The sequence below is a fragment of the Babylonia areolata genome, chromosome 21, assembly GCF_041734735.1.
Source record: "Babylonia areolata isolate BAREFJ2019XMU chromosome 21, ASM4173473v1, whole genome shotgun sequence".
NCBI classification, from domain to species: Eukaryota; Metazoa; Mollusca; class Gastropoda; order Neogastropoda; family Buccinidae; genus Babylonia; species Babylonia areolata.
The window spans coordinates 31,943,266-31,964,598 of NC_134896.1; the positions used below are offsets into that span (position 1 = coordinate 31,943,266).

Here is a 21,333-nt window from a genome sequence, read left to right on the forward strand (position 1 = left end):
TTGTGTTCACATGCTTGTTTGTATCTGGTGTGCTTGATGCATGTATGTTTATGAACATAAAACATTATATTACAGTAAACACCACAAACTGCCTACCTGAGACATGCGAGCGTCAGTCTGTGTTGATATTATTATTATTATGTTTACAGTAGTTTGGTGGGATTGTGTGCATTTTCGTGTGCATGTGCTCAGTGATGGTGTGTTAGATAGTGTGTTAAAACCTTTATCAGAAGATGGGCTTTTGCATTGCTTCCAGAAAATAGTTCGCATTGCCTTGATTTTCCTGTCTTCGAATTCCAGGCCTGGCTTTTCAACTATTTTTGATAACTTTGTTTTTTTTTCATAACACAATGGACACACAGAAAAACAACAACAAAACAAACACATTCAAAAAAGCAAAATAAAGTCGGTGCTTTTCAACAAGTTAGTAAATGTGATCAAACAAAAAAGAGAGAGAAAAACGTGGTAAATATGTGTGTGTGTGTGTGTGTGTGTGAGAGTGTGTGTGTGTGTGTGAAGTTTAATGATTGTGTGTGTTTGTGTGTGTCACATTTTACTTGTGTATATGTAAATGTGTGTATGTGAGTAATATGTTCCAGGTGAGTCTTCGTTTTGTTTAGCCCCAGATGCTGATTTAATTTTTTTTTTCTTTCTCAGCTGTGCCTATCATACCATAATGATACATGAACAAATAATTTAAAAGAATGTATAATGTGTTTCCCCACACAGTTCATTTCTCTGTGGGAGACTCGATGGACAGCTGCGGCCTGCTGGTGTTTTCTGACTGGCGACGGAAACAGCTGCAGGCTTACTCTGGACCCGAACCCACAGGGCCCGCCATCGCTGGGGTGGTTCTGGGGACAATGGTGGCCCTGGGTTTCTTCCTCTGGGATCGCCGACTGCAAGAGAAAGCCGACATTGCGGTTCCAGGCAGCCGGTTCCAAAGGTTTTGAAACCACCTGGATTAGCATGGAGGCTGTGATGCGTCTGTGTGTTTTGCTGTCTGCTGTATTTTGAGGGTGAGGGTGGAAAGGGGGTGTTGGAGTTAAGATTTTATATTGTTACAGCTCAGTGCAGATTTAGGGGAGGAGAGATGATAAGATAAGGCTGGATTTATAAATGACGGGGTTGTTTTTTTTAATGCAGAAATGGTTGAGCGTATATGGATCAGTCTGCTTGCTTAACACCTTTTTGAAACTGAAAGTGAAATAGGGAGCGATGAGAAAACCTAGAAGTTTTTGTGCTTTGGGGGTTTTTCTGTTTTGTTTTGCTGTTTGCTAAACATAGTCCCACCCCCACTCCCCTCTTGTCCTTAACACCTGTACAGGGATGAGAGAATACATGAGGAGACGACTGGTTTTCTGATGATGTTGATATATGTATGTTTAGGGCTGGATATACGCATTTTGGTTTTCTTTAAAGTTGAATCTGTTGGTTGGCAGGTTTTATGGGGTTTGTCACAAGGAAAGCAGTTACCTTGTCTGCTGTTCTAATGGTTACAGTTGGACATGACTGACTGAAAATCATACAAGGATTTTAATCCTCCAGACACTTACAACAGCAGCATCTGCTGTGAACCTGTACACATATTGTCATTCCAAAAAGTGTTTATTTTCACTGCACGAATATTGAGACTCTTCCTCTATTGACTCTTACTGGTCAGCAAAACCACAGCAAACACAACTTGTGATGTCTTCTGAGTGTAAGTTATTTTGCACATAATTATATATGAATATCTGTGTGTGTCTGTGTGTGTGTGTGTGTGTGTAAAGTGTGATAGAGAGAGAATAGAGGTTTGGGGGCAGGATTTGGTTCTGTGAGGGAAAGGATTTAATCATGTATATGAATGTAGTTTCCAGTCCGAATCTCTATGCCCATTTCACACACTGAAGAATGTTGTGATTTTCCTCCACTGTCCATCGCACATTTAATCAAGCTTTTTTTTTCCATACTGGGCGGCAAAACCACAGCCAAAATATAACTGATGACTTCTTCTGACTGTATGTTATTTACTCATAAGTGTAAATGTATGTTTGTGCTTGTGCATGTGTCCCCATGTATGTATGTGTGACAGAGAGAGAGAGTGAGTGTTGGGGAAGGGGAGGTGGCTGTGTGTGTGAGGAAGAAGGTTTAATCATGAAGATGATTGCAGTATTCAGTGCTGGTCTCTCTGCGCCCATATCCCAACCTCAGAAATATTGTGATGTGTCTTTTACATTCCCCACCCCTACTCCACCCACCCTTACCCCAACAGTCCCATTTCCCAAAGGTGGTTGTGTCTTGTGTTTAGTCTTTTTCTTAGATAAATACTTTGTGAAAATGGCACCAAACACTTTTGGCTGATGAATCGCACTGTTGTCATTGTATAGAATTATCGCATTATGTAAGATCTGTTGTTGGTCACAAAGAAATGTAATATGTACATGGTTGTGAAGCCCTTCTACAAGTTGTTTTTTTTTCTCTTTACATTGTGTAGAGCATGAAGATGTTTTGAAATTGTGATAGTGTGACAATCTTGTTGGTTTTTGTTTTGTTATTCATTTACTGTTGTTTTTTGTTTTTTTAAATTATGATGAATCTGTGGTTTTTGGAGAGAAAATGATAAGTGTATTATTACTCATAGATTTTGACCCATATTTTGTTTCAGTCATTAATTTTGCTCCATACTATGTGTATTTCATTTTATGATGTTTTGATATATTATTAACTTTAAAAAAATTTCTTTCTGTTGTCTTCTATTTTTCTGTTGCAAACAAACCAAGGTAGGCTCTTAAGGCCTGCCCAATGAGTTGGTTTTGTGCGTATGTCAGCATGAGCTCTTTTTTTTTTTTTTCATTTTTCTTTTTGTTAAGCCAGTGTAAAGTATATATGGATCAATCCGCATGCTTTGATACCTCCTTAAAACTGAAACTGTTGACCCTGTGTTCCTTCTCTTCTTTAAAAAAAAAAAAAAGAAATTTTTTCACTGATATGTGCATGAATTGGTGTAGTGTAGTATCTGTCCCTGGATTGAAGATAACATGATGATTAAAAAAAATTTTTATAAACCAGCAACGACAAGCAACACAATTTCAGTAATGAGGAAAATACTCTGGATTAATTTTCAAGGTTCACAAAAATTTAAGGAACGCTTATGAACATGTTCAGTTTTCTTCTTGGGGGCATAATGAATTCATGCTGAATTTCCAGCAAACAGTGGTGTGTGTGATGGAGTCTCCCGTGGGACCGACGGATGAGTAGGCAGGCAGGCTTATCTGTCGGTGTGTGTCCTCATATGGGAGAAGAGGCTGATTCTGGATGCGCAGCACTTCCCACAGGTGTTGCAAGGGAAAACGTCTCCAGAAGTTGGTGTGTGTAGTCAGTGTTATTAGCACCACTCATATCCAGAGGCGTTTCCTTGCACTGCACATGCACTTCTGTTTTTGACAACGATAAACCACAGCTTATAAACAGCTGATTAACTGTACATTTTTGGCTGAAATGTTGATTTTTCAAACACATTTCTTGAGCTGTTGTGGTGGATGTGTGCCTGACGCATCCATTTCTGTTTTTGAAAAGAGTTCAGTGGTAAATTATATGCAGTTGTTTGTGTGTTCTTTTACCAGAGAAAAATTATTTATCTTTAAAAAGGGATTTCAAGTGTTGTGGTTTCGTCCAGTTTCTCAGGACATGTAAAACCATGTTAGGAATTTGGTTGGCGTTACAGTGGGTGGCTGTGTGTGAGTGAAAATTTGAATGTGCCAAATGCGACCATTTTTTGTTGCTTTTTGGTTGGTATTCAAAGCTTTTGTTGACAGATGTGAATTTTGTAATGCTCTTTGTTCATCCTTCTTAATTTTTGTGTATGAAAGATAAACTTTTTGTTTTCTATTCCTGTTTATTTATCATCTGGCTGTTGGAAACCAGTTTTAGAGCTGCATACCATTGTATTTTTACAGCCTATTTGCTGTTCAGTATTTCAGTTTTGTTCATGTAGATATCTTTACCAAAAAATTATTTTGCTTTGCATTTTTGCTTCTATTTTTAAATTTACTATAAGATGTTCTCTGTCATGTGATTTGCAGATTTTGTTTAATGGTTTATGTGAATTATTGTTGCATTATTGTGTGCTGTACAAGTGATTTCCTTTTTTCCCCTCTTTTCTGATGGCTTGCATTCATCAACATCTTGTATGTTTATTATTCTTTGTTTATATGTGTGTGTATCAGTGTGTCAGTATCAGTGTGTGAGTGTGTATGTGTGCACATGTGGATGTGTAGTATAAAATGCAACCTTCAAAAATGACATCATGGAAACTTTGTTTGTTTGTTTGTTTGTTTTGTTCAGTATGCATTTTCTTAACCAACAGAGGCATTTTTCTTGTCGGTGCATTGACAGAATTTGTTTTTGTCACCTTTGAGGTGTAGGTGCTTTACTCAGTCCCTCTCTCTCTCTCTCTCTCTCTCTCTCTCTCTGTGCCCTCAGTGACCAGTACCTCAACTTCAATTTCACACTATTCATCTTTCACAGTTATTCATTTTGTTTGCCTCATTTCCAGAAGGTGGTAACTGAAATAGGTTAAGTACAGTCTAATAGGTGACAAATTTGTTAAAACCCATAATACAGCTAGTCCTGTTTTGTTTGTAGATTATTCCACTTTTTTCTTAGATTGGGGAGAGTGACAACTAAACCAGAGAAACATTAACACTTGCACACTCATAGGTGTGTATGCTTGCAGTTAGACACCAGCCGGTGCATACACAAATGAAAATGGCAGAATGATACAATTTGTTTATATTTTATAATACTGTTCATCTGAGCAAGTGTTCTGAGACAGGAGTACTGATCAGTCTTTCCATTCTTTAATTACCTTTCAAATATAGTTGGCAAAAAAGTATAGTCATTATTACTTAGTAGTTTGAAAATCATTCAGAAAGACTGTAGTTCTTTTGCATATTTTCAAGATAAACGCATTTGAAAATCTTTCACAAAAAAACTACAATTCAGATGCATATTTTCTTGATAAAAATGGTGAATGTAGACTTGGTGTATTACAAAACTATGTTGGCTTTTTTTCCTTAAATTATTTTGAAGGTGGCAGCTACACCATTTGACTTTTGCCAAATATTAGCTTAGTATGAATACTACCAGGACTGCACAAAGAAAATTAGTATCATAGAATACAAGGGCATGTAAAGTGGTTGGGTTTTGGAAAAGATGGTAGTCATTACTCTGTTTCATTACTGGGATCAAAGATTTAAAATACACACAAAATATCCACTATTGTTTATGAATGTATCAGTCAGGACATTTTGAAATGGAATGTGAATGTAGAGCAGCATTCCTGATCAAAATGATTTAAGGGTTGACAAAGGTAGGGTTTTTTTTGTTTGTTTGTTGTTTTTTGTTTGCTTTTGTTTTTTTAGCTGAAGAAATATGTAGGTAGTGATTTTCTTGAATCAAATCTGTGTACGTACAAAATGTGAACATGTTCATATTCTTGCCAAGGATTATGAGGTTTTCCCATCAGCTTTGCTGTGTGAAAATGATTCAAGTTTTGTATGATTTGAACAAAAAGACTTTTTATTGACAGTTTTTCAGTGTCTTATTTTAGAAAACTGCCAGTCTTTTTTTGTTAATATTTGTCAGAATTCCATGTTCCCTGAAAAGCAGTGTGAAGGTGAAAGGAACAAATTCAGCAATGTAGGTGATTTGTGCTACTTTTTTGTGATATTTGTTGTATTTGTTGTCGCTTATTACTACAGAATTTTTGTGTTGGATTTCAGAATCTCTGTTTAAAAGAGGGCAACTTTTTTGTATGCATTCTTTATTTAAAATGAGACAAAGGGGAACAGCAATTCAGATTTTACTGAATTGTTTGCGAAAGTATAAAAACTTTGTTGTTTTTTTTTGTTGTTATTTTTGTTGTTGTTTTTCTAAATTCATCTCAGCACTTTTCTTCTGGTTGTATGCAGCTACCCATATTGCTGAAAATAACTTGTATCAGTGAAAAGTGGATGTTGGTGGTCAGTAGAAACAGTAATGGAGATTTTTATGATCTCTTGACCATTTTTGTTTTTTAATTAAATCAGCTTGCTTTCTGCTTTGAGTAAAAATTGACATGAGCAACTTACCTCACCAGTGTTAGCACATCAGGTCATCATATGTGATGTTTGTAAGTTCAGTGTGGTTTGATGTAGCATTGTTTGATTGACTTTTGCCATCAGAAGATGCTCAGCTCAGTACAGTTCAGTTCAGTGGTTTTATCCAATGTCTCTTCACCGCTGATGGCATCAGATGATGAAGGTGATTATCTGACTTGAAACATTCCAAAACATATGTATTGATCGATAGTCCATGATTTGTGATAGGTACTTATGTGTTTATGGGACCGATAAACATGTAACCACTAAAAGCATATCATTTGTATTCTTGCCAATTTACAAACATACAGACAAGCGCATTCACACTCATGCATGCACACAAAGACAAGTTAACTTAATGACAAGATGAAATCCAAATAGTCTTCAACAGCTCTGTCAGAAAAGAGTATATGGTTATTTGTGATGTTTATTGTCACATATTTATGGAAATAAATGTTTTGGTCAGAGCTGGTCTTGTAAACGCCTTCATGTTTGTCTGGTAAATGAGTGTGTGTAAATGTGTGTGGATTAAGTGCACATGCATGCTGATGTGTTTGCCAGTCCAAAGTCACACAAAGTAAAACACCCAAGCAGTACATGAAGATGGTCTCCACTCCAAGTGTGGGTCACTCCCTTAGTACTGCTCCACAACAGAGTGCTTGTCATCAACAGTGAGCTTAGTAGTTGGTGTGAGCGCGCGCGCGCACATGTGTGTGTGTGTGTGTGTGCGCCTGCACGGTCACAGACACAGAGAGAGGGAGAGAGAGCATCACAAGATGAACTCAGCACATGATTCTCGTTTATTTCGGTATGAGCGGGAGACATTGTATTGTCAGCGCGCGAGCACACACACACACACACGGACACAAAGAGCGAACGACGAACACTGCATGCTGTTCTCGTTTATTTCAATAAGAGCAGCGATGATTTAGTTGTCAGAACACACATACACACACAGATTCAGAATATGAACTCAGCACGTGATTGCCATTATTTCAATATCAGCAAGGATGTAAAATTTTTATCAGGAAACAGAGAGAGAGATTCAGAAGCTGAACTCAATGATTGTCGTTTTTTGTTTGTTTTTTTCAATCTGGACAGGGAACAGTGAATTGCACGGTCAGCACACACACACACACACACACACGCTTGTGCGCGCTCTGATTTAGAACGTCAAGTCAACACGTGATATGAGCAGGGGCCATTGTACTCAAAGATAAAGTGAAAGAAAGAGAACATGAATTCGGAACGTGAATCTTGTTAGCTTGATATGAGCAGGAACCATTGCATGTTGTCTACACACACACACACACACACACAGAGATTCAGTGAGATGAACTCAGCACGTAATTATCGTTTATTTCGATATGGGCCATTACATTGTTCTCAGCTTATACACACACGCATTCTCTCTCTCTCTCTCTCTCTCTCTCACACACACACACACACACACACACACACGCGCGCGCGCCCGGCAGATCCACTGAGAAGCGCTGCCGGAACTCAGCACGTGATTTTCGTCAGTTTCCTGATTTCGACATGAGCAGTGGCCGTAGCATTGTCAGCTCTCTCTCTCTCTCTCTCTCTCACACACACACACACACACACACAAAATAACTCACACAGAGTTACATTGAAAAGAAAACACATGCATACACACACATTTTCTCATCCCAACACAAACACACGTGCACAAGCACAAAAACATCCCCGCCCTTTCCTCCCCCGACACCCCCGCTCACCTCCCTCCCCCACACACAGAGGAGAGAGAGTTGCATTGAAAACAAAATACTTTTTTTTTTCTTTTTTGATTGCAGGAGTCTTCCAGATGCTTTTTAAACCAATTTTCTGATTCAGCTTCAAACCGTACCCCGTCATTTAGGCACTTCATACTCTGTTCTTTCAATCGGTCCTCACATCTAGAGGAGGCTTCGCCCCCTTATCCCTGCCAGAGCCATTGCCCAATGCAGCGCCAATGATAAATATTATATATATATGCAGAAGTACGATAAGTCTGAATTTTTCACCTAGAAACAATCTAACTTTGTACATCGATTGTTTATGGCCACACCCCACAAAAAAGAAAAAGAAAAAAAAGAAGAAAAAAAATTGTTGACAAATCCACCCTAGCTGTAAAAAAACACACTTGATACACTTTCAGATAGCATATATATATATATATATATATATATATATATATATATGGGGTGGTGCTGCACTGTGGTGACACGCTGTCCACAGGGAGAATCGCCCCATATTTCACACAGAAACATTTTTGACTAAAACCAATACAATATAATACAATACAATTCAATACATTGCAAAGCAATAAAATGCAATACAGTGTTGGGACTTGAAAGCTTTCGAGTTTCCTCCATTCTTAGGACATTGCATCCATTATTTTTTGTCAACTGATCGGAAAAAAAAAAAACCCATTGTGCAGTCACTCTTACTCACCTGGAGTTGTTTCCCTGTATGAACGGAACGATAACTCTCAGATTTTCAGCGAAGTTCCGAGTGATACGTGTGCGAAGTCGCGCCGAGTTCAGAGGTTCCAATGTTTCATTTTGACTCTTGAGCGTGCAGAAGATCGCATTGAAATATGCCCCAAGACAGAGACCAGCGTCCAAGCACAAGCAGCAGGAAAAGTGAGATCATGCATTTGTGCTGACCTTGGAGACATAAAGAAACATGCACGATACATACACTGACTCACTGAGTTCACGTTCACGCTCCAGTTTGGGTCTTTACTTCTTCTTCCTGTATACAACCAACATCATTTTATTGATGATTCTGTTATAGTTTGGGAGGTTGCTGAGGATTGCGCTGTTGTGAGGATTGAAAAAAAAAAAAAAACACACAAAAAAAAAACAACAACAAAACAACAGTTTGTAAGAAATAATAGCATCCTGAATCATTGCACCTATTTTACCAGCAATTTTTTTATGCATGTATGAAACGATATTACCATTAGTAGATGTTGTAACCCATTTACAGTGGATTTCGACTCTGTACGTTATTTATTTCTCAATTTTGATGTGTATTCAGTCACAAAACTAACTTGCCATCATCTTGCTTTTCCGCTTTTCGTCCCTTGAACCATGGAAATGTAACTAATAGATGCAATAATTTACAATGCTAAAATAGGAGAACCTAAATTTGATGTTTTCTAACATATTTTGCTCTTTTTTCACATCGCAGAATCTCTTTGACTTTGATGCGGTACGTTGTAGGAGCCTAGTCGGCTATATATATATATACTCTTTTAAAAATTAAATTTCAGGAAGCAGAAAACGGTCCCACCAGAGAGACTCATCATCTGCATCAGAATCTTCCGATACCAGTGAGTCATCTTCAGACTCTGGTGTTTGTCACAAACGTCGCCACAGTCCAGATCGCCACAGTTCCCACAAGACGAAGAAGCAGCGTCGCAGTAGGGATACATCGTCGTCGGACAGCAGTTCAAGCAGCTCATCGTCAGGTACACAAACTATTTCAAAGCTGAATGCTCTCTTTGATTTTCTTCTTCCAATAATGTCCAACGGTCGCTGCCAACTTTATGGACATTTACCTGTATTACCACTTTGTTTATTTACCCCACCATGTAGGCAGCCATACTCTGTTTTTGGGGGTGTGCATGCTGGGTATGTTTGTTTCCATAACCCACAGAACACTGACATGGATTACAGGTTCTTTAACTTGCATATTTGATTTTCTGCATATATATACACAACAACTCTGACAGCGGGGGTTCAAGCACTAGCAGGTCTGCTCATATGTTGACCTGAGAGAACAGAAAAATCTCCACCCTTTACCCACCAGGCACCGTTACCAAGATTCAAACCCAGGACCCACAGATTGAAAGTCAAATGCTATAACCATTCAGTTGTTGTGCCAGTTAAGTTTCTTCTAATGCTCACTTTAATCCTAAAATTTTTTTCTTAGCAGTGATAATGTGGTAAAGTTTTTGAGTCATCCTTTTTGTAATCTATGATTTAATTACACATACTTAACCGTTGATTGTATGATAAAACAAACAGCCAAGAGTGAAAAGTACATTTCATTATTTCAAAACTAACAAGCATTTAATTACACACTTAACCGTGACCCAACTAGTGCAGACTCCGGCAGGGGTCTGACATTCCTGTCCTGTGCAAACTACTATCCGCCTATGCGGAGAAAACGAAACTACGGCCGATAACCTCCTGGAAGAAGGTAACCTCACCTTTGTCCCGCTGGCTAGCGCCCTCTTTTTCCAGCAGCCATTATGACTCCTGTTCCGGTGCTCTCCATACGGCTAAGTTTTTTCTTATTTCCTGTCGGTCTGTCGATTCTCTGGCGTTATTGTTTTTTGTCAAATTTTGTCTTCAACCAGGTCACATAATTATATGGTTCGATTTGGAGATCGGGCTAAAATTAAGGCGCGATCGCAATCGATTCGCGGACACTCTGGGCCCTCTATTTCTGGCCCTCTCAACAACGCCAACCCACCACCTCCTCCACTTCCTTCGCTTCCGGTCGACTCCAGACCTCCACCACCTCCTGCACCTTCTCCGGCGTCTTTTCTAGGGGTACGTTACCCCATACTCGGGTCAGTGGTGCCATTGTTGCTATTCTTTTCAATTCGCGAACGAACTCGACGCGACCCGCATTTCTCAGCCCTGCCAGTCAGCAGGACACCCAAGTCGATCTCCTCTATCACTTTTCCCATGCCAACAATGGAATGTGCCATAATCCCTTTGGGAAAACAACACCATACACTGGCTTTGGATCTGCATGCTAGACTGGGCCCTATGTGCGATGCGTCTGTGGCGGCGGCCCTGACATTGGCTCACGCGCCCCCCACGCGGCATGCCTCTTCCATCTCGGATCCTATGGCGACCGAGGCGCTTAGGGATGCCCTCCCCAGGGGTAGGGAGGAAGGTGGACCACTAGGGAACACGCTCGCCCATGCGCATGCGCCCTGCCCTTGTCCCGATTTTCAGATCCAAGGGAGACAACTCCTGCTTCGGCACCCTTGCTGGTGACCGCCGCAGTTACTTCCCTTTACCGGCTCGGCCCCTCGCCAACAGTGCGGGTGCGTGCACGGTCCCTTCAAGCTTTGCGGTGATGACCCCATCGGCCACACCGCCGGTTGCTGCTGTTTCCCATCCACTAATGGCGTCTCAGCAAGCTGCTCAACCAAACAACCAGCAACCCATTGTTAACTTGCTGCAGCAATTATGTACTGGTGCCACACCTAGTGCCTGCTCCGCCCCTTGCCCACAGAGCAGATGCGTGCACAGCCCATTGAACTTCAGCAGTGCCGGTTTTTTCTGCCCCACTGCATATCTCCACTGTTACCCAGACTAATATCGGCACTTCCACGTCGGAGTGCCTCTTGATAACTCGATCCTGCCACTCGGCAGTGCTCGGGCCGATCTTGTCTATCCCTTTATCCGTCAACACACAACAGTTGAACGTCAGTCCTCTCGCAGGAACTATTCGCGAGATTGGACCGCCGTTCACCTACAGGGGGATGCACATCCCACAGCAAGCCAACGGACCACCCATAACACTGGTTACGGCGCCGTCATGCCACATGTCCCGACCGTCTCACGTCCGATGGCAACCGATTCGGGTAGGGATGCCCACGGCACTAAGGGACATTATAAGTATTCCCCTTGCGGCCGTATTCACCTGTATCGGTTACGGTGGCATCGAACCATGGACTCTCACACGCAGCAAGACACTCCTCCCTCTACAGCAAGGAAACGTCACACCAAGGGATATGTGCTCTAAAGACACCATCCTTTTCTCTGCATATCGGCGCCAAAGGAGGCAACTCCGCATTTGTAACCGACACAGCACGTCACTCCTGCCCCCCGTGCTGTCCACCAGCGATGTTTCTTCGATTTCTCATTGGGTCCTGATGCCCATTCATGGACTTAACACAACTTTGCACAGCAACTGCACCTTTCTTGCTGTTTCTCATGCTATTGGCGACTGAACTTTTGGGTTCTTCACACAGCCCTCTGCAGGCAACCATCCCTATTACCATTCTCTTCTTGTTATACACAATAACAGGAAATAAATCACAATATTTCACCTTCTATTCTTTTTGATTTATTATCACAATCAACAATCACGAAATATATGTATATACCAGTGCTGTCATTTTTTGGCAGCGACAAAAAAGTGATGGGGGGAGTGCCATCGCCTGTCAGCTCGCATGGAGGAGAGGAGCTCTACAGATCTGGCTGTCATGCCTAAGGCAAGCCCAACATGGCGGCCTACCTCTGTCTCGTGCCACAGTTTCTTTCAAACACATATATCACTTCCACTATCGGCCCACATCCGATGTGGAATCATCAGATCAAACCACATGTGCACCTCCTTGCATTGATGCTCAACCGCGCTCAAATGAGACAACCCTATAAGGGTACGTGTTTCCTTCCATTCCTTTGATTCGAAGGGCTCTCATTAAAATGTGGATTTAACACTTACTTACTTAGGCCCATCACTCCCCCTGGAGCATAGGCCGCCAACAACAGTCCGCCAGAGTCCTCTGTCCTGGGCTATTCTCTCCAGCTGTCTCCAGGTATATCCCATCCTCTTGGTTTCTGCCTCAAGGTCTCGTCGCCAGGTGTTTCTTGGCCTTCCTCTTTTTCGTTTTCCTTGGGGGTTCCATGATAGTGCCTGCCTTGTGATGTTGCTGGCTGGCTTCCTCAGGGTGTGCCCGATCCATCCCCATCTCCTGCGCCGGATTTCATTCTCGGCTGGCAGCTGGTTGGTACGTTGCCACAGGTCTGCGTTGCTGATGGTGTCGGGCCAGTGGATCTGAAGAATTCTTCTCAGGCAGCTGTTGATGAAGGTCTGCACTTTCTTGATGGTGGTCTTTGTTGTCCTCCATGTCTCCGCTCCATACAGTAGGACTGACTTGACGTTGGAGTTGAACAGCCTGATCTTTGTGCGAGTCGACACCACCTTGGAGCTCCAGATGTTCTTCAGCTGCAAGTACGCTGCCCTCGCCTTGCCAATTCTTGCTCTGACGTCTGCGTCTGTGCCGCCCTGCGTGTTGATGATGCTACCCAGATACGTGAGGATTCAACACACCAACCCGATTTTCTTTGCGCTACATTTATCAGCACAGCTGTGGTCCACAGACCTCTCCCACAATACAGCTGTGGACCTCTGTCTTCTTTGCCCGCACCAATATCCTTAGGTGACACAGTACACTCTACTTTCGTTGAATTCTACTTGAGGGACATCTATCGCTTTAGGGATGATGGCTCATCGACTTCTACCACAGAGACGTCGCACGCCTGCGGGATGATGGCTCAAGAGGCATCGCTTCTGTGGTAGTTGCACAACAGGCCATCACAGCACACAGACAGTAGAACAGGCAAGCCCTCCACCTTGTCACTATTCTGCACTAGTTGGGTCATGGTTAAGTATGTGTAATTAAAAGGAAATTTTCTATCTAAAATTACGTTTAAATAACATACTTACCGTGACCCAAATTTAAGACCCTCCCGTCCTCCCCGCTTCCTGTTCTCCCTGCTCGCTGCGCTGGTGATAGCATATTGCCATCAAAAGAGGGCGCTAGCCAGCAGGACAAAGGGGAGGTTACCTTCTTGCAGGAGGTCATCGGCCGTAGTTTGTTTTGTCTGCCGGAGTCTGCACTAGTTGGGTCATGGTAAGTATGTTATTTAAACCTAACTTTAGATAGAAAATTTCCTTTTAGAAATATTGCTTCAGTAATTGTCATTAACCTCTGGAACTAACTGCCACCAAAATTTATAACAGCACATTTAAAAAATCTTCTGGACACATTTGAATTTTTTGTAAAATGCTTCTTGACTTTGATGATTGATTTGCCATCTTATATGTGCACAAACAATTGCAAACCAAGTAAACAAGCATTTTGATTAATGGGACCGAGATTATATAAGCCGCAATCAAAGTTAAGCCTTAAACAAGTCCCTTTATTACTACTTGTACTAGTAAGTCCATCACATTACTGGGTAACAATGCAACATCCAAGTTTAAAATTAAAAATAAAATGTTTGGAAAATTGCTGGAGATTAGAGTTCTGTTTTCATTTCTTGTTTTTGGCAATCTCTCGTCCTCCCCCCACCCCCCACACCCCCCCAAAAAACCCAGTTTTTTTTCAGAATTGGCACAGTGATCAGAGTATTGATAGTGGCTGCGCCATGTAGTGCCTCTGTCAATCCCAAGACCTCAACAGGTGATCACGTCTTATCTTTATAAATAAAACATATTAAGCTCTTTGTCATAGCAGTATGTAATCCCATAGATTAACTATACTTCTTGAATATTGGTCAGTTTGTTGGCACATTAGCATCTCAACAGTAATATTGATCTCTTATAAAGTTACATTATCGATCAACAGGTTGGCAGATCTATTTTTTTCAGTGTGCGAACATCATCAGTGCTAAAAGTGGTGAGTTCTAATTTGTTACTTTAACTCCCTTCAGTGCATATCTTCTGGAAGATGCTAGGATGGATTTCTGGAAGATGTGTATATATATTCCTTTATGTGCTGTTGAATTTGTGGATTTCTTACACTTATGTAGCCCAGATTTTTTTTTAGGGTAAAAATTTGGTATAGTTTGGAAAAAAAATATTTTGCTATTGATTCTGCATAAAATGATGTGAATGTTACAGATCACCGGCGAAAGAAGAAGAAGAAGCGACCTCATAAGAAAGAGAAGAAGCACAAACACAAGGTAGCATTGCATAACCATTTATTGTGAAAAGTTGTATTATTTTTCCCAAGGGATGCCAGGAGATTAGGGGGTTTGCATGTAACTATGTGTGTATATGTGTGCAATTATTTAATTTTGAATTAGTGCCTTCAGTCTTAAAAACTAATTAACTTGTGTCCTAATCTTTTTTCTTTTTTTTTTATCAATCTGGGGTGTATTCTGTCCAAATTTGTGGAATCTCATCACAGGTATCTTATTTGTTTTATTTTGAATACTCTGTAGATTATTAGATATATCACATTTGTATCTAATGTGTTGCTGAAGATGTAGTTCTAGTTAGATTTTCATTCAGACTGGTAGAGGAGTGTGGCCATATAAGTATGATAACAAATTTAAAAAAAGAATTTGAGTTGATACTACTTCACTGTCAGTGTGTGTATCTGTTCTAGGCTGTTTAGAACCAGTCATTTTTTCAGTGGCACACATGTTGAAAAGTAATAGGTATCTTGTGTACATTTTGGGTTCATTACTGACAAAGAACCCCTTCAGAATCAGTTTCTTTTCTTTTCTTTTCTTTTTTCTTTCTTCGTTTTTTGTAGGTGGCATAATCATTCATCCATTTGTATTTTTATGCCAACTTCTTCTAAGGTGGAAAAAGCAAGTTCTAAGGCTCATAGTGTTTTATTCACAACACTGAGTGTTATAAACTGTCATAAGCCAGATATATGTTTGTTTTTACCGGCTGATGGCATCGACTGAACGTGATACTGACACATGGACATGGTGGCTGACTGCCCAATGATGACGCCATCCTGCGCCTCTGTTCCTGGGACTGGTCTTCTGCATCCCAACCCGCCTCCCGCCCTGCCCCCCACAGAAGGCCCACAAAAAGCACAAGAGCAAGAAAGAGGATGGGGAGGCACCTGTTCAGCTGTCGAAGGTATGCAGCAGAAAGTTAGTTCTGAGGCGTGTTACAGTGGATTATTTAGTGCTTTTACACACGCATGCATACCACACACCCACACCACCACTACCACCCTACACAAACACCTACACACACATACCTCTGTACATACACGTGCACACTAACACATACTCACAGACACAGATGTTCCTTTATACAAGTTTTTATACCACTGCAGATCTGTTCAGTGCATTTGTAGTTGGTGTTTTTGTCCTTTCCTCACCAAGAACACAAGTTGACCTTGTTACAATTTATGCTATTTGAGATTAGATGAAAAGAATTTTTCTATCTCACAAAGAGAATTTTCACCATTTGCATCAAACCAAAAGTGGACAGTTACTGGACACAAAAACATTAAACATATATACAGCATGCATATACATGACAGCATTGGACATATTCACTTTAAAACATTGTAATTGATGCACAAATTCTTAGCCATAATATAGCACATATCATCATAAACATTCTTTCTGCACATTGCCATATAGTTTCAAATTGATAATATTAAAAATAGGTTATTTTAGAACAAAAACAAAACAAAACAAAAAACCCAATATTTTAGGCATGCACTGTTGTACATATTCACATGCAAAAACATGGTCCAAAGAAGATGCAGACTTGTAATGTCTAGATGTACATTCACTCATAATCTAACTCAGAAAATGTTATTTGGGGTTGTTGTTTTTTTTTAATAATTTTTTTCTTTTATCAGTTCTGGAACACTGGTGGCAAACATGGCAGTGACAGTGACAGCAGCGAGCCACAAAGAAGTGCTATCTCAGGGAAGAAGATCAAGCGCAAAATCAAAAAGTCCAAAGAGGACAAAGAGGTTGGTTTTCGTTTAGAAGAAAATTTACTTACTCAGAACCAAAATGCTGAAATTGATTTCAGTGATTTTTCACCACCATCTTCTGCAATACCGAGGTTGTGCAAAGGAAGGTGGTAAGAAACCACTGATATATATATATATATATATGTGTGTGTGTGTGTATGTATATGTAAAGTTCTAAGTTTTGATTCTGAGTGAGGAAAATTTCTTTAATATACATAAACAAAATCAGAGTTTCTGTACCAGAGAAAGTTAGTTTTCCAGTTCTGATGTGTTTTTGATGGTAGTCCCTCGACCCACTTCCTCTAATCTCATAACAGATAGTATTGTTTGAGCACAAATGTGACTGGAAGTGACTGTCATCTCAAGGAGTGGCAGGTGTAGGTAGGCAGTTGTTCATATCTACTGCAGGCTTATTGGTGGTTGATGAAGCCAGTGCAGGACAGGCAGTTCCATCTGCAGCGGCTACAATGGAAAGTCTGTTCGGTTGCTTTGACATGTGTTTTCCCCTTTTTCATTCAGGCAGGTTCTGGGTGAGTGGTCGTTAGAGGTGACAGTTTGGCGGATGGTGCATCGCCAGTCACACGATCTGCGGCTGGAATGGTCCACAGTCGATGGTCATTGTGACAGGCGACAAGGGATTTCCTCAGTTCAGTCACTGCATTCAAACAAATCCATATATGCTAGTTGCTACAACACTTCTGCTAAGCAGATGCCTGACCAGCAGCATAACCCAATGTGCTTTGTCAGGCCTTGAGGATTTCTCTGATTTCTTCAGAGTCCTTGTACCTCATTTTGGGCTCGGCTCTGTCACAGTTGAGTTCCCTATGCAGCACAATCTTGGGCAGGCGGTGGTCCTCCATCTTGGAGACATGCCCCACCCAGCACAACTGCATCTTCCAACAGCATGGCCTTGATGCTGGTGACCACTTGTTCAAGGACTTCAGTGTTGGTGACAAAGTCACTCCAGCTGATGTTGAGGATGGTGCAGATGCAGCATAAGTGGACACAAGGAGTCACAGGTTATGACAATAAGTGACCCATGACTCAAGAGCTGTAGAGGTTTGTCAGAACAACTGCTCTGTACACACTGATCTTTGTGCCAGTTTTCAGATGCTTGTTCTAGACTAGTTTGTACAGTCTGCCAAACACGCTGCTTGCCTTTTGCAAGTTTGTTGTCAATTTCTTTGTTGATTTTGGTATTTGACAATATAGTGCACCCCATGTAGCTGAACTGGGGGACTGTCTTCAGCTCTGTCTCACAGCTGGTGATGTCAGGAGAATGGTAATCATGTTATGGTGCGGGCTAATAAAAAAAGTCATCTCTTTTTCAGTCCAATTTCCAGTTTGAAGAGCTTAGTAGCCTCTGAAAAGCAGCTTGTTATGCACTGTAGAACTTTCTCTGTGTGCAACAAGGGCAGCATCATTTGCTAAGAGAAGCTCATAGGTGAGTAGCTCCATCATCTTCATTTGGGCCTGTAGGCACCTCACGTTGAACAGACTGCCACCAGGCAGTATTGAATGTAGATACTGTCCACTTCATCAGGTCTTCTGTGGAGCATCATGCTGAAGAAGATAGTGAAAAGAAATGGTGCAAGGATGCAGCCTTGCTTTCTCTGTTTTGTATGGGGAAAAGCTGGTTGCTGTCTTGGGAAAGCTGCATGTAACACATGAAAAAACCCACTGAAGACAGTGAAGGTGAGCTATCTGGTCAGAGAGGTAGCACTGATCGTTTCATTCATTGATATTAAGTGATATATTTTTTAGGGTGCAACTCTGATAATTCAACAGAATTAATACTTTTAATGTTTGTGCAGTGAAGATTTGACAGTTGATTACAAACAAGCATATTGATGTACTCGTACTTATCAGCTGTTAGATTTTGCTTGGAGTTGGAATGGGGTAAAAAGTATCAGATTTTCATTTTTCTGGATGAATTTGTTCCTGTTGTTGCTTTTTACGTTTTTCATACAGACCTTTTGTCTTTTTTTGCAGAGGGACAAGAACAGACAGAAAGTCCTGGAGTTTTTGAATTCAACCATGTAGATGTGACACCAAGACTTAGGATGACTGACATTTATATTGTTCATTTGAAATTTATTGAACATTGTATTTTCTCAATTCATTGTGCATGTTTAAATAAAATTAATTGCTCATCCAGCACATTATTTCGTCAACAGTCAAGTGCACCATTCTTTTAGCATCTGAATACAGTTAATTACATTGAATGACTTCACATGTTCTTCACTTGGAAGAATTAGGTAGGCTCGTGTTATTTGTACTTTTGATTGTACTCGATTATTGCAGTCATAGAATTATTGTCATTCCATTGATTTTGCTTTCATGTTTCCACAAGATTTTCATTTACATTGAAGGAGAAATTTTGAATTGTTACTGAATATCCAGTTGGCTGCATTATGAGCTGCTTTCAAGAGATGATTGTAAAAACGGTCATACACGTAAAATCCCATTCGTGTATATACTAGTGAATGTGGGAGCTGCAGCCCATGAACGAAGAAGAAGAAGAAGAAAAGATGATTGTCATTCAGTCTTGTAAACTTATTTCATACTTCATTTTGTTGCAAAAAAGAACAGTTCATTCCAGATAATGAGTGTGGTCACTCTGAAAGACGAAGTTGTTCACTTGCTGTCAGCATCTGTTTTCCCATACCAGTAGTGTAAATATAAATATAGAGAGTTTAAAAACTAGATCTGTTTCTCGCAACCTCACTTTTTACATTTTTTGCACTTTGTTCAGTATCATTTTGTATGGTGTTGGCATTTCAGAGTTGACTGATAAAGATATTTATAGTGATCCTTAACAGTTTATAAATCATAACATTACATGGATATGAATCCATTTCGACATCTATCCAGAAACAGATTCTGGCAGAGCATCGGTAAGCTAGGCAAGGAAAGAAGGTGGAACAGACCTGAGCAGTATGTCTTGGGTCACGGTCAGAGGATGTGTTAACTGTTAAGTCATTGGAAAAGAAGGAAAAAAAGAAAGGACTCTCAAGATTCAGAGGTTTGCTCAGAGGTTTTCTCTCACTGTGTAAGATCTTGGAGGCTGCCATTTTGTTTCTCTTGTGTCTCTCTCATGTTGCTATTAATCAGTTGGAACGGTTGTTGTAATTGATAATGAGCACAGAGTTGGTCAAAATTTCAAAAACATCAAGCCATCTGGAAAATAAAAAGTTGCCAGATGTGCTTCATTTTAGTATCAGATACATTAGATATGTTACATTCTCAGGTACCCCATCGGGGTTTCCTTAATTAAATGATTATGTTCAGTCCCTACTTTTATTCTTTGTTATGTTTTCAGTATGGCAGTGTATTAGTATTTTCAGTGGGTCTCTTGCAGGATTTATTGAAAGTTACAGGACTGTCGTGGATCTTTCATGTAAGGTAAATGGTGTGCTTACTGCACAATGTCTTCCATTGTTAAAAAGCATGGTATGTATAAAAACAAAAAAACACACACATGAATTTGGTTCTTGTGTTGATTTGTATCTGGTTTGGTTCACCATATTGTCCCCTCTCATTCAGACATATTTGATTGCAGTTTGTGTGTGAAAACAATCAAATATAGTGTTCCCATTTTTCTTCTTTTTATATGAAATCTTACAAGTATGGCTGTTGCACTCACATCAGGAAGAAAGGGCATATATGTGCATGTGTGCGCACGTGCAAAAGAAAGCAGGCAAGAGGACATGGAAATAAAACTGTGTTTACCTAAGGTTTTGATCAGCATACAAGAGAATCTTGATTAAGACAGAAAAATAAAACGTTTACAGGCGATATTTTGAGCTGCTTGAAGCCGCCTTCCCCACACACCCCAGGACTCGTAGCTTGGACCTTCCATGACTCTCTTTTCCCTTTCATAGATGAAGCATTTATTGTGTATAAACCACTAAATACCTGTAACATTCTGGCTGAAGCATTAATTTTCAAACACATTTTTCAAGCTGTTCATGGTACAGGTGTGCCTGAAACGGCCTTTAGACTACCGGTATTCAATGAAAACATACCAGCTTTTATATAGTGATCCAAAATGTTTTTGTTAAGTTTGTATGTGGGCCTGCAAGATTGCCAAAATACAGGTGGACAGACAGACCGACCGACTCGCAAAACAAAAGATTGTACCCTTCCACTGATTCAAAATGGTACCTGTTTTTGCCAGAAACTTGACACATATACAAGAAGAGAGATGGATTTCCAGTTGCTGTTGTATTTATGCCAATTTGTTCATCTATGCCAAGTGTGTGTGTTATATAGTGATAGTCTGTCTTGGGATGTATGGGTTGGTTGTTTTTTTTGCTAGTCCAAGAGCATGTATGAACTTTTTGTATTCATGAAATAGTTATGTTTTCCTTTGTTCAATTGACCTTTACCGATTAGTTAGATAAGCAATCTATTCATGATCATAGTGTTTGTTCAGGTCGCTGGTGTGTTGCCGAGTATGAGTGCTGGGTGAAGAGTTGTATTTGAATAAATGTTATGACAAAGTTTGTGTTGGCTTTGTTAATTTTCTTTTTGAAAAGATTTTTTACCATCTATCTGTGTGTGTGAGAGAGAGAGAGAGAGAGAGATACACACAGACACACACACAAAATTCAATTTCTGTTGCTCAAAAACACATCCTCCAGCAATAACAGTCCACAATCAGAAAGTTTGTGTTCACTTGCATGCAAAACACACACG

The 21,333-nt window shown here is 40.4% G+C and overlaps 2 protein-coding genes across 2 annotated transcripts in view; both read left to right on the top strand.

Annotated features, from left to right (window-relative positions):
* The window catches only part of LOC143295681 (uncharacterized), a 42,472-nt gene extending 35,882 nt beyond the window's left edge, over positions 1–6,590 (top strand). Inside the window, exon 22 of the mRNA XM_076607299.1 lies at positions 730–6,590. Within this exon, the coding sequence (XP_076463414.1) occupies positions 730–953 (224 nt within the window). The 3' untranslated portion in view covers positions 954–6,590. The remainder of the gene's footprint in view (positions 1–729) is intronic.
* A 2,035-nt stretch (positions 6,591–8,625) lies between these two features.
* LOC143296121 (uncharacterized) lies at positions 8,626–21,140 on the top strand. Its single transcript, XM_076607904.1, has 6 exons — positions 8,626–8,770; positions 9,406–9,603; positions 14,793–14,854; positions 15,711–15,773; positions 16,513–16,629; positions 18,625–21,140. Exons 1-6 carry the CDS (start codon positions 8,725–8,727, stop codon positions 18,673–18,675), a joined length of 537 nt encoding a protein of 178 aa, XP_076464019.1. The 5' UTR covers positions 8,626–8,724; the 3' UTR covers positions 18,676–21,140.
* Positions 21,141–21,333: the final 193 nt, after the last annotated feature.